The 18,989-nt window shown below is 46.7% G+C and overlaps 1 protein-coding gene and 1 long non-coding RNA gene across 2 annotated transcripts in view; both read right to left on the bottom strand.

The window, feature by feature from the left end:
* Positions 1–2,827: 2,827 nt before the first annotated feature.
* Positions 2,828–18,989, bottom strand: part of NDUFB11 (NADH:ubiquinone oxidoreductase subunit B11) — a 45,576-nt gene continuing 29,414 nt past the window's right edge. Inside the window, exons 2-3 of the mRNA XM_083592340.1 lie at positions 17,003–17,133; positions 2,828–3,009 (exon numbers count right to left, since the gene is read on the bottom strand). Coding sequence (XP_083448466.1) covers positions 2,880–3,009; positions 17,003–17,133 — 261 coding nt within the window. The 3' untranslated portion in view covers positions 2,828–2,879. The remainder of the gene's footprint in view (positions 3,010–17,002; positions 17,134–18,989) is intronic.
* Positions 13,111–16,996, bottom strand: LOC310752298. The gene is made up of 2 exons (XR_014542902.1): positions 14,603–16,996; positions 13,111–14,175 (listed from the first exon to the last, which is right to left on the bottom strand). It is a non-coding gene; the product is annotated as an uncharacterized lncRNA (long non-coding RNA).

Below are 18,989 nucleotides of genomic sequence, written 5' to 3'. Positions count from 1 at the left end.
GGAGACCCCCAGGCTATAGGCTCAGGTCAAAGAGCAGACAAGTGGGGGAGGTATGGGGCTGGAAGCCAGGGCCCCCAGAGTGCTCTGCCCAAGCCTCCCACTGCGTCAGCGCCAGGATGAGCGTGAGTCACATCTGCTCTTTGAGGCTGCTTCTCTCCCCTCCCCTCCCTCCCTCCCTTCAACAGGATAATGACTTCTCTTCGCTGCTGTAAACCCTTAAAGACGTGCAACTCAGAGAAAGCTCTGGCCATGCACGGCATTATGGGGAGCGGAGAGGCGGCTGAACAAAGCTCCTTGTAGCAGGAAGCGAGAGGAAAATAAACTCAAATGAGACTGCATCTTTCTCTCTCTCTCCGTGTGTATAAATGTTAACTCCAGAGAGGCTGCAGAGAAGGGATGCAAGGCACGCCCAGCAATGGCTGCCAAGGGGTGTGTCTTGACAGGTGCTTCCAAGTCTGGTGATAAAGTGTGAAGGGAGACAGGGCAAAAGAACTTCCAGAGGAAGGAGGCATTGCTGAGCACCAGGAGGCCACGGCTCATGCCAAACGGCAGCCCAGTGAAGCAGCCGCTGGGAGTCCAGCTTTGGTCTATGGAAGTGGGGCAGAATCACCAGGGAGGAGCATCACACACACACCCCGGCTCTACTTTCTTCTTCATGTTAGCCAGCACTATGTAACTAGAAGGCTGCAGCGGTGTGTCAAATGGTGAAGTTGGCCTGCAAGGGGAGCTGGGAGGTGCTGTTTCTCCCTCCAAGTGCTTGGCCTTAGAACTGTACCTGTACCTTGGGGCAGGGGCAGGTAGATGGAGGCAGGGAGCAGAGAGAAATCTGGGACAGAGGAAAGTGGGTGTTTCATACACAGGGGGTGGCAGGAGGAAGATGCTGTGCTCTACAACAGGCTAGCCAATGTTTTGAACTGCAGCTTCCATTGTCCCCAACCAGCATGGTCAGTGGTCAGGGATTGCAGGATCCATCGGCTATCCCTTCTCTAGACTATCTGCATTACAAAGCTGAGGACTCAACAGCTAAAAGAGGCACAGAGGGCAGGTATAGGTTCTAGAAAATTCTCCCCCAACCCTCCCCACATCTGCTCCTTCAAACGGTTGCCATTTGCTCGTCCTCTTCAACAGTGAAGGACTTTGACCCTGCGAACAGGTGCAAAAGCATTTAGTGAGGATTGAGCATCACTGGTGTTCCTCTTTGCTTGGTGCAACGGGGGGGGGGGGGGGACACCACAAACCAGCCACCACCTTGTATCCCTCTCCATCCAGTAAAGGTACAGGGGAGGGTACTGCTTTTGAAAAGGACTGTCCACCCCATAATTTCCAGCAAAGGAAGGAGACAGGAGGAGTCCACCCTATCTTCTGAGATGCATTGTTCATATGCAAACGCAGGAGAAAAGCCCGTGGTGAGTGACTAGGGCACCTCAAAAGGCTCTTCTCTCAGAAAGCTTTGCTGGTTGCCATAGTCCTGTGGCACACGGAACAGTGCTCTGCTCTAATGCAACATGCCCCCACCCCCGCCGTTTCCCCACCACATGGAAGTGACTGCAAAAAAACCCTAGAGCTCTTCAAGGCCATCCATTCCCATGCTATTATTTACCAGCAACCAGCACTCAGGGAGGGAGGACTGTCACCGCAGCTTTATTGTTATGGCCAGGAAAGAAAGGCAGTGTATCACATGACTAATGGGGAAAGGGGGGTGGGGGCTTCCTCCCTAAAGGAATACCTGAAAAACAGAACAGGTGGTAGAGATTCAGGAATAGAACCACAAGTGCCCTTGATTTCAAGAACACAGATAAAAAAATGTGCATATTTCCTATGGTCAATTGTAAACTCTGCAGGCATAAATTTGTCTTCTGTGATTAGCAGGAGTTGCTAAATCTCACCCTCCCTGCCAGTCAGAATGCTTAAACGTTTCCAAAAAGTTTTGCAACAGGCAGAAACCCAACAGGCACAGTTCCACTTTAGCATAGAGGCACAGACACAGGAAAGCTTCATCTGCTGGACTTCTGCCCCTGACATAGCTGCAAACGGTGGAAGAGCTCTGCTGGAAGTGTCTTTCAAAAAAGCCAGCAAGGTAACAAAATCCCCCCCACACGGTGCACATCTCTGCTTTTGTCTTGGGATCCTGGAGGGCTATAATCCAGACTCACGGCCAGTCCTGACAATACTGAGCAAGAGGGACACAGGATAGGCTCTGTAGATACACAGTCGATACACATACAAGGATGGGCAGCGACACACAGGATAAATATAGCACTCCACCGCAAGGCACCAGGAGGGCCATCTGCTCAAGGCCTGGCTTCAGCCAGGAGTGTGTGGTGCTGCCAAATTCTACTATATCCAAGGCAGGGCCAAGGAAAGGCCTGGCTGAAACCAAAGCAGCCCTCAGGCCTCCCATTTCCCTTCGTGACAACAGCAGCTGATGTTTCCCCCTCCTTTTCAGCATTAGCTGTTTCTTAACAGGCAATGCACAGGCTAACTCTTGACTGTATGCAGCGTCTGCCAGCATCCCAGGGCTCATTGTCGTGTTTCCTCATAACAACATGCACATGCAGCATCTCGACAACACAGCAGCTGGGATGATGGCAGCAGGGATATGTAGCAAATGCAATCGCCCTTGAAGCAGAACATCAAGGGTGTGGGGTGGCTGGCCTGGCCTACTCTATACTGTTCAGATTACACACCCCTTTTAGGTGGCTGAACTTTCCCTTTCCAAACCCAGCAGCGAGAGAGAGAGAGAGAGAGGAGAGAGAGAGAGAGAGAGAGAGAGAGAGAGAGAGAGACAGAGAGAGAGACAGAGAGAGAAGTAGGCAGTAAACACAAATCATCTTGGAAGTTTATTCTCAGCTTAGCCAGACAGGCAGACATCATGGAACTTATTCCTCATCCTCTGGAGGCAGCACAATTTTGCTGGGGTCATAATAATTAGAGTCAAGCACAGGCAGCCCCTGTGCCTCCCGCTCTTTAATTTTCCGTTCAGCTTCTCGACGAGACCACTCTTCCATCCTGGGGGGAGAGACAAAAGAGAGACCAAAGCAGAGCAAGTTATTGCAAGGTGTCAGCAGTGCCCTGGAAATACAGGAAAGGGCTACGGGGCGCTAGACTCCAACCTTCCCCAGCGTGGGGTCTTGGGACTCTCCTCTCCCCATAGTCCTCCGCAACGTGGCCAATGTTCAGGGATGATGGCAGCTGCAGCCTGGCCACATCTGGAGAGCACCAGACCAAGGGAGGCTATTCTACTGTAATGGGACCTGGCTCCTGCTATGGGCCAAATAGGGCCAGCAGCCAGGCTGCAAAAATGGGAAGAGGCCAGCTGCAGCCACTTGATGGACTGTAGGGAGGCAAGGTGCTACAGAATTTGGATTTCTTTGGAAGGAGGAAAGGTGAAGGGGTAGAAACACACCAACACGTAAGTCAGGGGGAGCAGTTTCCCTGGAAGAGACCGAGATGGCCAAGCGGGGTGCAAAGCCTCTTTCCATGAGGCAGAGAAAGTGCAGCATTTGCATGACGATGAGGACCAGAAGCTTGCTTAAACTACATTTCCTTAGGAAGCCAGGTTCTGCATTAGACACTGAATTCCACTCAAAGTTCAGCATGTGTTGGAGCACAGAAAAGTCATCACAGGCCAAGGCTGTTCGTGTCTTCAAATCAGAGATGGGATTCATATAGAATATTTAGGGGAGACAGATACTGAATGACACTTCTACAGAACTGCTGAAGCCCCACAGCACATTTCTCAGCATGCTTTCTGCTGCTCTAGGACAGGGATGGGGAACCTTTTGGCCCCTTCAGATACTGATGGACTGCCAGTGCCTCCACCACTGGCTGTTGGCTGTGTTAGCCGGGGCTGATGGGAGTTGTAGTCCAACAACCTCTGGAGAGTCACTAAGTTCTCCAGTTCTGCTCTAGCAATGCCTATAAGCACAGCTGAGCAAGGAGCACTCGGAGCCGTTTGACTGTTATATCCTGGATGTACCACATTGGCACAAGGAGTTAGGAGTGTGAACCCAATCAAAGCTGCAGCATTAATTATACTGTGCTGAGATCAAGTGCAAAGCAGCTTGCCTTAATTAGTGCTTCATTAAGGAGTCTCCAGACTGCTGCTTAGCCCAGCTCTATTCAGTTTTGGGCTTCCTGTGAAAATATCAGAATCGCTGTGTGTGCATGTGAGAGTGAGAGAGAGAGAGAGAGAACAATCCTAGTCCAATTTCCTTATTAAGGCACGGACTGGCATGGCTCTGCCCAACAAATCACCTTTTGCCCCCTGCCTCAGCTGACCCAGCACAGACCAGTCAACCCAGTTGATCAGGCATGGCCCTTGCTTGCATTTGCTCTGGGGCTTCTTGCCTGAGGCTTAGTCAGTGCTCTTAGCAAAGGGCAAGTCCAATGCACACAAGCAGCTGATTCCACATACACAAACACAAACCAGACAGCTGCTTTGGCGGCTCAGAATGCAGTAATGGGACCTGGCCTAGTTTGCAGCCCCTCCCTGCTATTTCCATCTCCTCTTCCAACAGACAGCATGAAGTCAGGCAAATTTAACAGAGGGAGGAAGGCAGGATCCTTTGAACTCTCCCTGCTCTAGTGGCAAAGAGGAGGGAGGCAATGGCGGCAGCATCACCCCCTCCTTCCTAGTCTAGTGGCAGGAGTGAAGCTACCATCTAAGCCAGCATTTCTCAAACTTTTTGAACTCTGTCCTTCTTCCGAAACATCTTTCTACGCAAGCAGCGGCCCTCCCTTTGGCAAGCAGGCACACAAAGTCCTCGTGTGCAACTGCACGTATGCAGCCCAGTGGATCAAAATGTGTGCATGCGGGTGCTCACTACTCTGGCCCAGGGAAAAGGGGGGGGGAGGAGAGAAAGATGTGGCCTGAAACTCCCAGTGTGTCCCCTTGCCCCTCCCTTAGTTCACATGCAAAAGCTCGGGTGACTACAAAGCCAAACCTCTGCTATGTCTTCCTGGTGCTGGATTTTCTCCCTCCCTGCGACTCTCATGCCCACCCCCCAGTGTGTCCCACAGGGTCATCTACTCCATGGGTGAGGAATCTTCTTCAGTGCAGGGCCCACGTTCCCTTGGGGGCAAACTTCTGAGAGCCACATGCCAGTGGCCAAACTGGGCAAAGCAGCAAATAGCAATGCTGCATTTCAGGTACACAACACTCCAGTTTCTGCAGACGCTCACCCCCCCCCTTCTGTTCTCCACACAAGAGGACACATTTCCAGCAAGGCAAAATTATTTGGGGTGTGACTCAGGACCACTGAGGAGGGTGGCTGGGGGGGGGGGAGCTTTGGTGCTCCCTCTCCAGCAAACCTCAAACTCACCAGCCAGGCAGTTTTATGCACTGCAGTGGAATACATTCTCCAAACAGAGGCCCACACTTCTGCCAATTCTTTGGCCACAGAAATTGCCCTGTGGAGATCTCAAAATGGGAGAGGCAAGATTTCAAGGAAAAAAGTGGAGCAGGCACTCATGAGTGGCTGTGAACATTTTTATAAAATACATCAAAAGGACAGAAAGTATTCTGGTTCTGTGTAACTTCAGAAATATGGTTTTATGGTTGCCACTGACAAGTGAAGCAGCACAAAAAATTAGTGACTTTTAGAAGCTGCATTCAGGAGTGCTCTTTTTTGGCAAACATTTAGTAAGCAAAAGTAATAGTTCTTTTGCCTATAGCCATGAGGACTAGATACTTAGTTCCCCCCGCCCCAAAATAAGACCACAGAGTATCAGGACTAATTGCCCATTTTGCATTTCAGCCAGCCATGAGCCACATTCTTTGTATGTCTCTCTCCTCTCACCCTCTGCAAATGGGCATGTCAATAGCTACAACTTCATAAGAAAAGACTGATGTCAGAGTATCCAGTGGGGGGAGTAAGAATGGAAGGGTACACTCAAATCAAAAATGTTTATTCGGCTTTACGCCCATCATGAAACACAACACAACAAAACAAATCAAAACAAATCAAATCAAATAAAACAGCGGACTCGTACAAGCCACAAGTAGTATAACACAGTTCACAACTCACAAGGACAGATATTAGCCATTCATAAGAAAAGTTTAAGATTAAGATTAAAAATTTTAGGCACTACACTAAAATCAATATCTGATGTCATTATAGAAAATTCTTAGAACTATCAACAATCAACTAACATTCCATTCCGTCTCTTTTACGAGAGGACGGCTGTTAGGAATTTAGCAACCTGTAGGGTAATATAAGGATCCACATCTTGAAGAACCCAGGCAAGCTGTAGGTCTACTGATTTGTCAGCCATAGGCTGGATTATGGAGTTTAGTATACTAGCACGGGCTGAACTGTACAAAGGGCAGATAAACACAACATGATGTAGAGATTCAGATGTTTTCATTTCACACACACACATTGAAGGGACTTGGCCCTTAGTGAATCTATGTCTCAGCACGTTTGTTGGAAAGACATTAAACCTAGCTCTAATGAAGGCATATCGGTGAGACGCGGCCATAAGCAATGTTAAGTAGGACGGAGCGCGGTAGATAGGGGTTATGCCGATATTTAACGGCGAGCAGACTCCACCACCAGCTACGAAATTTTGGTATAGCTCTGCATCATCCAGCCTTTGATTTATACACCTTTTTGCCACATTTAGATCCAGTTTGAGCAATTCAGTGGGCGAGATCTCATAGGACAGCAATTTGGCATGGATTTTTCCTGACCACAAATTTGTGAAGTCATCTCGCCACATGCATTGAATGAGATAGTGGTTCGGGAGTTTATGCCATAGGGATATCCAATAAATCAAAACTCTCCTCCATATAACTAACTCCACTGAGGGGATCTTCATTTCTAAGCGGATAGCCGCATTACTTGCGCATGTTGGTAATTTTAGAAGTCGGCGTAAGAATTGGCTTTGAAGTGACTCTAAAGGTGAGAGATTTGCAAAGGCAGCCCATAAAGGTGCAGCATAGGCCATTGTGGCCATCACTTTGATGCTATACACTTTCAAGGCCGCAGGGATGAATAAGGCCCCCTCAGAGTAGAAAAAACGGAGGAGGGAGTGTGATAGGGCTTTTGTCTTGTTTTGAAGATATTCAACGTGCGCTTTCCACCCTAAATTATATTGAAAATAAATTCCTAAATATTTAAATTTATGTACTTGTTCGATTTTCGTGCCCTCCAGTTTCCATGAATAAAGTTTTCGACTCCTTGAAAATATCAGTACTTTGGACTTGGTGTGGTTGATAGACAGATGATTAGAATGGCAATATGTCACAAAAATCTTTAGTGCCCTCCTTAAACCCACTCTGGAGTAAGAGAGTAGTACCGCATCATCTGCGTAGAGAAGTAAAGGACAGCGGTAATCTGCTATACGAGGGGAGTGGATAAATTTTTGTGAGACGGCTAATGGGTTCCTCATATCACTGATAAATAAGTTAAAAAGAAGAGGCGCTAAAATACAACCCTGGCGTACACCCTTATTTACTGGCACTGGGTTAGTCAGGTCTCCAGCAGGGGATAATCTCACCCTGGCCACGGACCCGGCATGAAGTTGGGAGATAAGCCACAATAGCCTTCTATCGGGAAGGGTACACTCTCCACTCCTAGTAGAGGCACTGGAGGGGAACTCAGAAGCAGGCTTTATTGTGGCATTAGCGTTTCATTCAAGACTGATAACCCTGGGCCATAAAGTGCATTTACCAATGAATTTGCTCTCTGTTCCCTTTCGCCCCACCCCCACCCCACACTCCAGATGTTGTGCCGCTCCTATGGGACAATCCCTTACATGAGAGAACACCACCTGATCAGCCACCTGAAGGAGGCAGGAGAGGGAGGGGAGGTTGTTGCCCAGAAATGGCCACTCACTACCTGCAGCAAGGACAATAATGCAAAGCATCAGCCTAAAGTAAGTTTAATTATTATTTCCCACTCCGCAACCACAGAGGATCTGCTTTGTCAGCTCATTAAGCGGAATATTAACGGACTGGAAACGGGCTTTCATCTGAAGCTCCCTGGCTGACAAATGGGACTGCAGCAACTCCACAGAGAAAGGGAAAGGGGCCAGGCAGGAGAGAAGCCAGGGAGCAGAGCTCTTTCTCTGTGTCGGAGGGGAGACCTTCTCCCTCCTTCCTGGAAGGAGTCTGAAGTGGAGGCAAGGAGACTTTGTGTGCGTGTAAAAGAGAAACGCCTTTACAGAAAGAAGAGTCTTCAGAAAAGGAGAAATAGAAATGGGAGCAGTAGCCTCCTGAGATTGCTCTTGTACTTTTATGCCAGCAGATAGGGCAAGAGAGAGTGGCGTACTCCTGCCTTGGTTATTGGCTTTTAGTGTTTGATTGTCTTCTCCAATTGCTAAGCAATTTTATTTGCTCATCACTCCAATAACATTGTTACTGGGTGGCTCATAAATACAGGTGAAACTCGAAAAATTAGAATATCGTGGAAAAGTTTCACTTTTCTTTCAGAACCTCATTATGTAGAGCTGGTGGACGGGCCACACCGAACACTCTAGAAGGAAAAGGCTGTCCTTCCATAACATAACAGCAGTGCCACAGACTGATAGCATCCATGCCACGCCGCATTGAGGCAGTAATTGATGCAAAGGGGCCCAAACCAAGTACTGAGTACATATGCATGCTTCTACTTCTCAGAGGTCCAATATTGCTCTATTTGCAATCCTTGTTTTGCTGATTTCATTTAATACTCCAATTTTCTGAGATTGTTAATTTGGGGTTTTCATCAGCTGTACGCCATGATCATCACAATTATAACAAGTAAAGGACTGACATATCTCGCTTTGCATGCCATGAGTCTATCTCATATATTAGTTTCACCTTTTAAGTTGAATTACTGAAATAAATGAACTTTTCCACGATATTCTAATTTTTCAAGTTTCACCTGTATAAGATGATATAATAAAATGTAAATAAACTGTAAGCAGCCCTGGACTTTCAGAAGGGGAGGGAGGCGGGGGGGGGGGGGGAGAGAAAACCTAGGCCCTAAGGGTACTTTCAAACAGCAACAGACTAAAGATGGACCTTACCCGCCCACTGACACCCACCTGCCCGATTGCTGCCAATGTTTGGGGCCTATGCGTGTACCACAGCTTCAAAATCAGGCAGAGTATGGGGCAAAACACACAACAGCAAAAGGGTGTGGCTGGTTGAGATGAGGTCCAGGAACACTCCAGTGGCTGGAACAATGCAGAACAACATTGCAGAGTGGAGAGAAGCTGCACTTTCAAGTCCCAAACTCAGCCACAGACACAACTGGAAAGGGCATAAGCCACTCAACGCTCAGCCTCAGTTCCGCATCTATAAAATGGGAAGAGTGGGCTGCTTCAAAGGCAAAGCAGATGTCTGTGATCTTTGTGCTAAGACTGCAATTATAACTAAGGATATCCAAAAGAGCTGAGATGCTCATTATAATATGCATTCATCTTTCTCCACGGCCCTCCTCTCCTCTCTTCTCCTCTCCTGTCTGGTCCTCTCCCCTGCCTAAATGCTGTCAGCTCAATTCCCCCATGTCCCCCTCCCCAACTCCAGCAAGCAGAGGCTCCTGCTGCCGCAACAGGAGTTAGAGGCTCCCTAAAGACCTCGCTAATGAGACCCCATCAATTAGAGAAGAGTTATGTCTTGTGATTTGGCGCCTCCCCAGAACACAAAAAGTAGACAGGCAGGCTCCCACCACTCACAATCAAAACACCGCAGACCTAGGCCTTTTCCGAGGTGTGTGTGGAGGTGGTGGCAGCAGCAAGCCAGACTATTGGTCCATCAATCCCAGCATTTTCACAGTCAACATAACTAGATGCTTTCAGAGAATCAGGGATGCAAAGCAATGACAGATTTTTGGCTGTCACCCTAAACAGTTTAGGAATGCATCGCAAGAGAGAATTTGCAAGTCTGTGCCTCAGAATTTTCGCTACAATAAATGGGCAAAAAAGGTTTCAACTGTGCACTCGGTATTTTTCACAGAAGTCAGTGCCCAGAAGAAAGGCTCCTATGTGTCTGTGATTGACTGCCAGTCACCGAATGAAGGTCCTAAAGGATTACTTTGTCCCATTTCCACTCTATTTCCAAGAATTCGAGCCTTCAAGGTTTGTTTTTTAACACAAGTTTCTAGTCCCCATTTTTCCAGGAAACGGAAGCCAGTATTTTCTAAGAAAAGTCCATTACCACAGGGTGTATGGAGTATGAATACACCACATTGCTTTACCCCTGCCCCCCGCAAAAACCCATCTTCATTTGTCTTTCCCTTAAAATGATTGCATTGATTCCGAGTTAGTGCAGAGTACCTGGTATGGGTAGTAGCCAACTCTGTGAGTACTGAATAGAAACTGTGTCTGACAAACAGGACAGGTGCTGTTTGCTCAGAATTACACCAAATATACTCTGCCTGCTAAGTCTTGGTCTTCCTGTGGTTCCTGGGGTCTGATTTGCAGCAGCTGTGGGTGAAACACCATGAAGGCAAAGACAGGACTTGTGATGTATACAGTAATGGTGGGAGCAACCAGATTTTTTCAGGGAAGCAGAAAGGGGCTTCTGCTCCCCACCCCCTTGTCCTTTGTCCTTCTGGGCCTCCCTCTCCTGTGCTGCTTCTCTCACCTTGATGAGCCTGTCACATATCTGGTAGTGGTGGGAAAGCCACTTGAGTAGTGGGGGATGGCAGAGAGAAAAGCCCAGCAAAGCAAGGGAAGAATTAAGCACCCCCCTCCGTCTGCCACGGGAGCCCACCGCCTCCCCCAGTTCCAGTGTTTCCAGTACCCAGAAAGCTCTGCATTCTCTAAATGCTGAATTCTGCACCCAGTTCTAATTTCTGCAGTGCTGCAGTACAAACCATGGAATACGTTCCCTGACCACACCTCTACATTGCTCTCAGTGTACAGCTTTGCAGGCAACCCACCCTTGCCCTTTCAACTCCCAGTTCACCTGTCTGTTTGCCCAACAGGAGCCCTCCACCCCCATTCCTTAGTAACACAGGACAACTCAAGTCGACAATGTTTAGGAGAACTGGAAGCAGATGGGAAGGAGACAAACAAAGAGACGGGCTCTAGTCTTAGCTGTAAGAAGATGAGAAGGAGGAAGCTGCACATCAGGACTCCTGGGTTCCCATCTCAGCTCAAAAGCTCATTAGCAATGCTCCTCTACAGGGTCTTTTGCAGAGCCAGAACGGATGGGAGCAGGAGCTGCGCAAGCCGCTTCTGATCAGAAGGTTCGATGTGCGTCAGCAGCAGAGAGAGCCAGGCTGTAACCTGCCCCTCCTTGCCAGCCAAAACAGCACGGCTCCCGGCTCTGGGCCTCGGCTCTATCTATATCCCATAAGCTAAATATACACGCGCACACCTAGCTCCAGCTAGTGCACTGCCAAAATTACTTCTAGTGGCTCTTGAGCAGCGGTGAATTTCCACAACTCGCCCTCTAAATAGCCTGCCCTGTCTGGAAACAAACCCCTTCGCAAAGCCAGGGCCAGGCTGGGAGGGCTGCTGGGGAGTGGGGATGGAGAAGGGGGGAAGGGGTGGGGGTGGGTGCTCTTGTACAGGCCATGGCTAATGCCTTTAAAACCAGGGTGGGGGACCTGTGTCTGTCCCAGACTGTTGGGCTCCAGTTCCCATCAGCCCCAGCCAGTGTGGCCCAATGGCTGGAGATAAAGGGAGATGGAGTCTGGAGGCACAGAGGGAGAGGAAAGCTTGTCGTGGATGTTGGACCACCCACCAGCTGCCACTCAGGCACAGCCTGGTGCTCTAACCAGATTTCCAAGGTGCTTCCCTCCCATTTTCTGCTCTCCCTGCCTCCCATGAGCATGGCTGCACATATCCCAAAAACCTCACTTTGACTCACAAGCAAGTATAACCCATTATTCATCCAGCATCCTGAGAAATGCAGCTTCCCTAGAAGAAAAACTATTTTTCTAGCCCTCATTATCACAGAGAAAACACCTGAAGTGTGCAGGAAATACCTCGCAAAGGATGAGAAAAAGCTTCAGCAGGGTGGAGGTGCATTTCTCTCACTGCTCAGCTCACCCAACCCAGCCATCTACCTTCCTTACAAAACAAAAACAAAACTGAGCTGAAAAACTCAATCAGAAAGCAGAATATATTATGAAAAACTACTTGTAGACGTATCATTTTAAAATTATCATTAGAGGGTCTGTGTCTTCTAGATGTAGAATTTGATTTGCAGGTTGTTGTTCTTGAGAAGCACTTAATATGGGTTGGGGCAGATGTACCACTTTGGGTTAAGAGGCTCCAGGACTGTGGGCTTTTTCCCCTCCAGCCTGATTCAGATGTTACATCTACACCAGTTAGCCACAGTTAAACAGGAGCCCTCTAGTCAAGGTGGTATACCTGTTTCATCTGTCCCACTCATTGTACCCTCAGAAGAAGCTAGTCTAGGCTGAAAGACAGCGACTGGCCACCCAGGGAGGCTGAATCATAGTCTAGCACACTTACCACTACAACGGCTTCACTGGCTCCTGGTGGTGGATCATACTGATGCCAATGGAACACTTCACTTTGGTTTAAAAGTGGGCTGGAGGGGTTCGCACCCAAGATGGGAGAGCGAGCACTGCTCCTGCAGCCTGCGCCATTCTTTTAACCACGGTTGTGAGAGCAAGAACATCCCATCTGTACCAGCCTACCTGCCAACATAGGAGGAAAGGGCAGAAGGACAGGCCAGCTTACAAACACACACTGTTCCAAGCAAGCCACATCCCTTTGACTCCAGCTGGGGGCTGCAGTCCCTGCTGAGCAACCTTGCAAGAGCGATGGTGACAGGCAAAGGTAAGCTGAGCAAAGAATGGACACTTATAGAATCATAGAATCATAGAGTTGGAAGAGACCACAAGGGCCATCGAGTCCAACCCCCTGCCAAGCAGGAAACACCATCAGAGCACTCCTGACATATGGTTGTCAAGCCTCTGCTTAAAGACCTCCAAAGAAGGAGACTCCACCACACTCCTTGGCAGCAAATTCCACTTCATTGATGCATGGTAGATGCTCAAGGACACATTGCAGCCAGGCAAAAACATCTGGGATTTTGGCAGAAGGTATAGCCAGTTGAGATAGTGGCCCCCAGGACTGAGTTTCCCCACACCTTCCTCTGAAACACCCACATTCTTTTTCCTTTTTCTCTTCTCCTTCTTTCTATACCACTTTATATTAGCAATACACCCCAACATTATTTTATAATATTTCCTAGTTCTCCTCTTACCATTTATCTAGTTGGTTTCTACTAAGAGCCCTTTGCAAGCCACAAAGCCCTTCTGTATCATTCAGAGGCATTAGCTGCCCTAAACTCCCCAGATAGGACATGATAAAAATAACCAAAAAAGCCAAGAGCACTCATTAACTACTGGCTCAGGTTACCCCTCCTAAGGTCACTTGGTCCAGATTATTCTCACACACATACAAATGCAGCGAGGACAATGTTGTTGCGGGAGGAGGGGGGCTCCATTCAGAATATGCAGCCAATTAGCAGGGATATTCCATCCTCCAATCACCACCCTAACTCCATCCCAACCAGATCTTCTGAACCCACAACAATTTTTCACCTTCCTAATTATTGAGGAAAATGGCTTCCAGTCCAGAAACTAGACTTAAGTCCAGGAGGGTATTTTAGTTGGCATGGGAAGGGAAGCGTTTGGCCTCAATAGTCCTCCCCTTCTCCTAGAAGGCCCATTTTCCTCTACTATCCAGGGTCCTAAGAGGGGGGAGGGAAAGAAGTTTGCTAGCTTCCCACCCTAAAATAATGACTACAGCATCTTTCTCGTAGCCTTTCCCCCTTTTGTTTCCTCTTGCAACATGTTCTTTCCTTGTAAAGCTGAGGGAAGGACCTCCACTCTCAGTAAAAGTGGCTTTCCTATTACAGCTGTTTCTCGGGCACTCTAGCTTTGCAGGGAGAAGCACCCACTGTGGCTCCCCCAGTCATGGCCAGGGTGAGAGAAGCCCAAGAGGAGCTGCTTCCACCTTGGGATGGTTGTGGTGGAAAGCCTGGCATGCAGAGGAGGGCAAGAGGAATTTCGCCCGTGCCAATCTGGGAAGCAGAAGGCCTATCCTACTTTGGGGTGCCTAAGTGTTGTGCAATAACATTTAATCAGTCAGATTTAGTGGCAAAGCTTTCTGTGTTCTCCCCCGACCCCCAAGAATAACACCAAGAGGAAGTGGCAATGTACTGGATGAATCCACCGGTGTTCTGAGTGGTTAAGCCTGCACAAACTTGTTGAGGATCATGTACAAGGAAGGGGATTAGGTCCAGAAACCTCACAAATTCCTTCCCAGCTTTGCAGCCCTCCCAGCTAACAGTTGCTGCCTTCTTCATACTCAAGACCTAGGGAGATTGCTGCCAGGGCAAAGCTGCCTCAGTGCCAGAGGCAATTCTGCAAGGCAACATTTCATCGGAATAGACTCTCCAGAAGCCACTTCGGAGAGGGATCAAGAGGGCAGCTATGGGCACAGAGCATATAGGACCCTCAGGCAGTCAAATCCACCTACATCTCCCAAGGATCTTAGACCTCCCACAAGCAGCAGACTCCGGGCCTTTGATTATTTGCCTCTAATTCCCTCCATCTCTTTCCTAAACCTTTCCCTCTGAGCTACTCAAAGCAAGATCTCTGCCTCACCATAAAAAAGGTACAAAAATGAAGGGAGACTGCTCCAAAACACTGTTGCAAAGCAGACCGTTAGAGGTGAATGGAAGATTTATTGAATCACAAAAATGTCCAAAAGGCCGCACAGTCTTTCTTCAGGGAAATACCTTAAAATAAAATAAAGCTCTCATTAAATTATAGGTTAGTCACATCTAGAGGTACAAATGTTCTAATACTCCATCTTGTACAGTTCTAACAAAATCCTGCCTCTTGAAGTAGGAAAATACACATGCACAACAAGATGATTTAAATATGCCCAAATGGTTAACTGCACAGTAACAGAAAGACTGAGAAAGCTCAAGAACAACCACACCAAGAGAAAAAACCCCTTTCCAGGGAGATCTGAAGGCAAGTCTCATTTAGATGGGTGACCGCTGAGTCAGGTGTGACCAAGAAAGCCCTGAGCTAATGTCTGGGTGCAGGGCTGCCTATTTGCTAGCAGGCGCAAGGCTGAAGGTTTCGCTGCTGGATTTATAAAACTTAAACAACATGGAACTTGGTTATCTGCAGGAACACCTTCACCCACATAGGTATGGCACAGTTCATCTCTTCTGTAACATTTTAATGAAGATTCTGTTCATCTCCCCTGAGATGTCCCCCCCCCCCAGGCTAAAGAGCCCCACATATGATGGAACTGTAGACGCTCGTGTTCAATAAATATTTGGTGCACCTCTAAGAGTTGGCTTTGCATCACCATTACATGTGTACACCCTGCGACGTATCCAAAACTTACTAAAAGAGGATTTACATTCTTCAAGATCTGAATGGCAGAATATTGTTATATTTGTTCACCACTGACACTTCTCTCCCTGGGCTACTGGACTTCTAGCGTGAGAATTTTGCCTCTGGAAAGGAGGTGGAGAATGCACAATACAGGGCTAAGATAAACATCTGTGATCTGGTGCTGATATGTGTAAAAGAAAGGTTTAGAAGGAAACAAGACAAAAGGTTTCCTCTTCAGATAAGCCTGGCCCCTGGCCCCTCTTCTCTGACTAACTGAAAGTACTGAGATGGATTCTTATAGGCTTATTCCTTCCCAGCACAGAAAACACTTGTGTTATTGGGAAGGGAAATGATAGATATATTCCTTTTGGTTTGAAGATGTTACTTGCATTAATTTTGTACTAGCAAAATCCTTGATGTTTGTGTACTCTTAAAACATATCCTTGTAGATTGGGGATTAATGTATGGGCAACAAAAGTGGATTTTTGTGAGCCCTTATGGTGGCTAAAGGTGAGCCTCAGAGGATACATACCCAACACCTATTACATAATGTTCTGGGCGCCTCATTCTCCTGACTACATTTGAACATATTTCATATGGGCATAAAGTTCGTCGGGATACTGATTTGGACTTCTAGAGGGCTTATATTAATTTATATGTTTAATTTAAGATTTGTGTACTGACAGTCATTGTATCAGCAATGTGAACTGATGGTGGTCTACTGTTATTATTAGTATTATTTGTGTAATATTATTATTCCCGTTTCTTTTTAAAATTGTCATTTATCTTCTTTTTCCTTTTTCCTTTCCTTGTCCAATTTGAAATAAAATAACAACAGCAACAACAAAAGGGAAATGTTTGGTCAAAACTGAGACCGAAGATCAGAAGGAGTCTGAAAACAGGGACAGAAGGGGTGGATCACTTCATGAGGAAGCAGGATGAGAGGAAGGGGTTGGGAGATCCAGGATGTGCTTCAGGAAATGAATGGACTTATGGGGAAGCTACAGGTCAGAAGCAGAGGAGTTGCTGTGCTAGTGATGATACTGGCTGCCCTGCCCTGCCCCAAAACATCTGGACCGAAGAATCTCTGCAGGAATGGCCCAAGACATGTTGGTGCCTGAGGCAAACCTCAAAATGCACCCCACCCCCCACAACCACAGAAGCGGGGATAAAGTAGATCTACATCAGAAACAAGGAGGCAAGTGAAGCTGTACATCAGAAAAAGGGCGGGGAATCAAATCAACCTCGCTCAATGGCTGAAGTGAGAAACAAAGGCTGTTGCAGGGTGGGGCGATGCTCTGAATCATGCCAAGTGGGAGCAGAGCCCAGAAGACTCTGGAGGGCAGCCACCACGCTTTCCTCCCCAGGGGTGGGATGAGACCAGCAGTGCTTCCTATTCGCGGAGAGACTGCATGGTGGAAGGCTGCTGAGGAGGCAGTAGATCCGGCGTCCAGGGAGCACACAGCAGCTGGTACTGCCACCGTGGCAGCAGCCTTAGCAATGCATTCCTTGGGTGTCAGATCTGCTGCCCTGGTGGATCCTGCTGCCTGAGGTGGTTGCCTCATCTTGCCTCATGAGTGGGCTGCCCTGAGTCTCTGTGTGAGGGATGAAAAGCCTGCAAGTCTCAGCACAGCTTGGAACAATGTTTCCCAAACGGACCTTACCCGTAGTCCGGCAGATAGCACACGAAGGTGGAGCCCAATACAATGGTAATGGATATGCCAAAAAAGAAGGCTACGCGCATGCTCCAGACATCAACGACGGGATCTGGGTCAAAGCCGTGGTAATCTGGGTTCTGGAAGGGAAAGATGCAAACAGTCAGCCAGCAAGGGTGGAAAAAACAGGTCCTTGTTCTGAGCAAGCCAAGAAGCTGCTCCTATGGTCAGCTAACATACACAGGCCAGTAATTTCTCCTCCATTTTTTGCAGCCCCATAAAAAGTCCTCTGGGCAGCTTACAATAAACAAAAACTACAATTATTACTATTAATACTTGTTGTGTTTTACACAAACAGCTCTCAGAGTGGCTTACATAATAAAAATAGAAATAACAAAAAACATTAAAACCAAATATAAACAGCAATAAAGAAAACCTGAAGCAATATGCATAATAATAATAATAATAATAATAATAATAATAATAATGACAGTTCTTATTTGTCTTTGGCACCAGTAATCATCTCCTTCCAAAGCCATGCAGCTTCCATCCTTAGGAAAAGGCTTCTTTGCACTGCATGCTATTTCTACTATATTCAACTCCAACTGCCTGTCTGCCTCCATCCCCACCACAGGTGATACACAGGTGCCCAAAACATCAACTTAAGAAGATGAAATTGCTGAGAGGCCAAAACTGGAAACCTTCAGACACACAGAAGGGCAAAAGTTTAAGGAGAAAAACATGGAAGTGTATGAACCAGTGGCTGTGGGTAATCAATCAAGTCTGATACTGCAAAGGGCGCATAGGAAGTATACCATTCATTTTTTTCTTCAAAATTGTTATTGATTTTCCACAAAATTAAAAAAAACAAAACCACACTAACAAATAAACAGACAAACATAAATCATAACCTTATTAGAAATAATCTTCTTAACATTGTTAAGTGACTTCCTCGTATCCCCTTAGTTGAATTTCAATGTATATCACTTTAACGGTTTTCCAAATCAAAGTTCTTAAAATCTTAACTTAATCACTTAACATTAGTCTTTCTTCCCAATTCAGCATTAAACATAATAATTCCTCACACTACTTATTTAAATCCTAGGCCTAGCTGGTAATTGTAAACTTTTCCCAATTAATTTAACTTGATGTATTTAGCTAAATAGTCATTAAATTTCTTCCCGATACTCCTCCACATTCTGGTCGCGGACTCTTCCGGTCAGGTTGGCTAGCTCCGAAAAGTCCATCATCTTCATCTGCCATTCTTCCATGGTTGGTATTTCTTGCGTTTTCCACTTCTTAGCTAGTAATATTCGAGCAGCAGTTGTGGCATACAAAAATAATTTAACATCTTTCTTGGGCAATTCCATACCTGTTATTCCAAGAAGAAAGGCCTCTGGCTTCTTTATAAATGGATATTTCAACATTTTTTTCAATTCATTATAAATCTTTCCTCAGAAGTCTTTCACCTTGCGGCAGGCCCACCACATGTGATAAAAAGTACCTTCTTTTTCTTTACATTTCCAAGATAGATTATCACAGTTATGATAAATCTTTGCTAATTTAACAGGGGTCAAATACCATCTGTACATCATTTTCATTATATTCTCCTTTAACATTGTACATGCAGTGAACTTAACCCCTTTCTTCCACAATCTTTCCCAATCCTCAAACATTATGTTATGTCCTACATCTCTTGCCCAATCTATCATTACTGATGTAACTTGTTCATCCTTTGTATGCCACTCCAACAGTAACTTATACATTTTAGACAGATTTTTAACTTTAGAATCCAACAACTCCGTCTCCAACTTGGATTTTTCAGAAGCAAAACCGTTTTTTGTCTTCCTTCCTCATCTTTAAAAGCCAATTTTGGATTCCATTCTTCCTTGATATAAAAAACCACTCCTCTTTTTTTTACTTTGTCAGAAGAAATAAATTCTTGTACCCATCTTTTGTTTATTAGCATTTTTCTATGTAGTCTTATAATGTGGGT

Source organism: Podarcis filfolensis, assembly GCF_964270895.1.
Source record: "Podarcis filfolensis genome assembly, chromosome: 17".
Taxonomy (NCBI): Eukaryota; Metazoa; Chordata; class Lepidosauria; order Squamata; family Lacertidae; genus Podarcis; species Podarcis filfolensis.
Note: the sequence above shows the minus strand (reverse complement) of the source record. Positions and strands in the feature narration are given on the sequence as shown.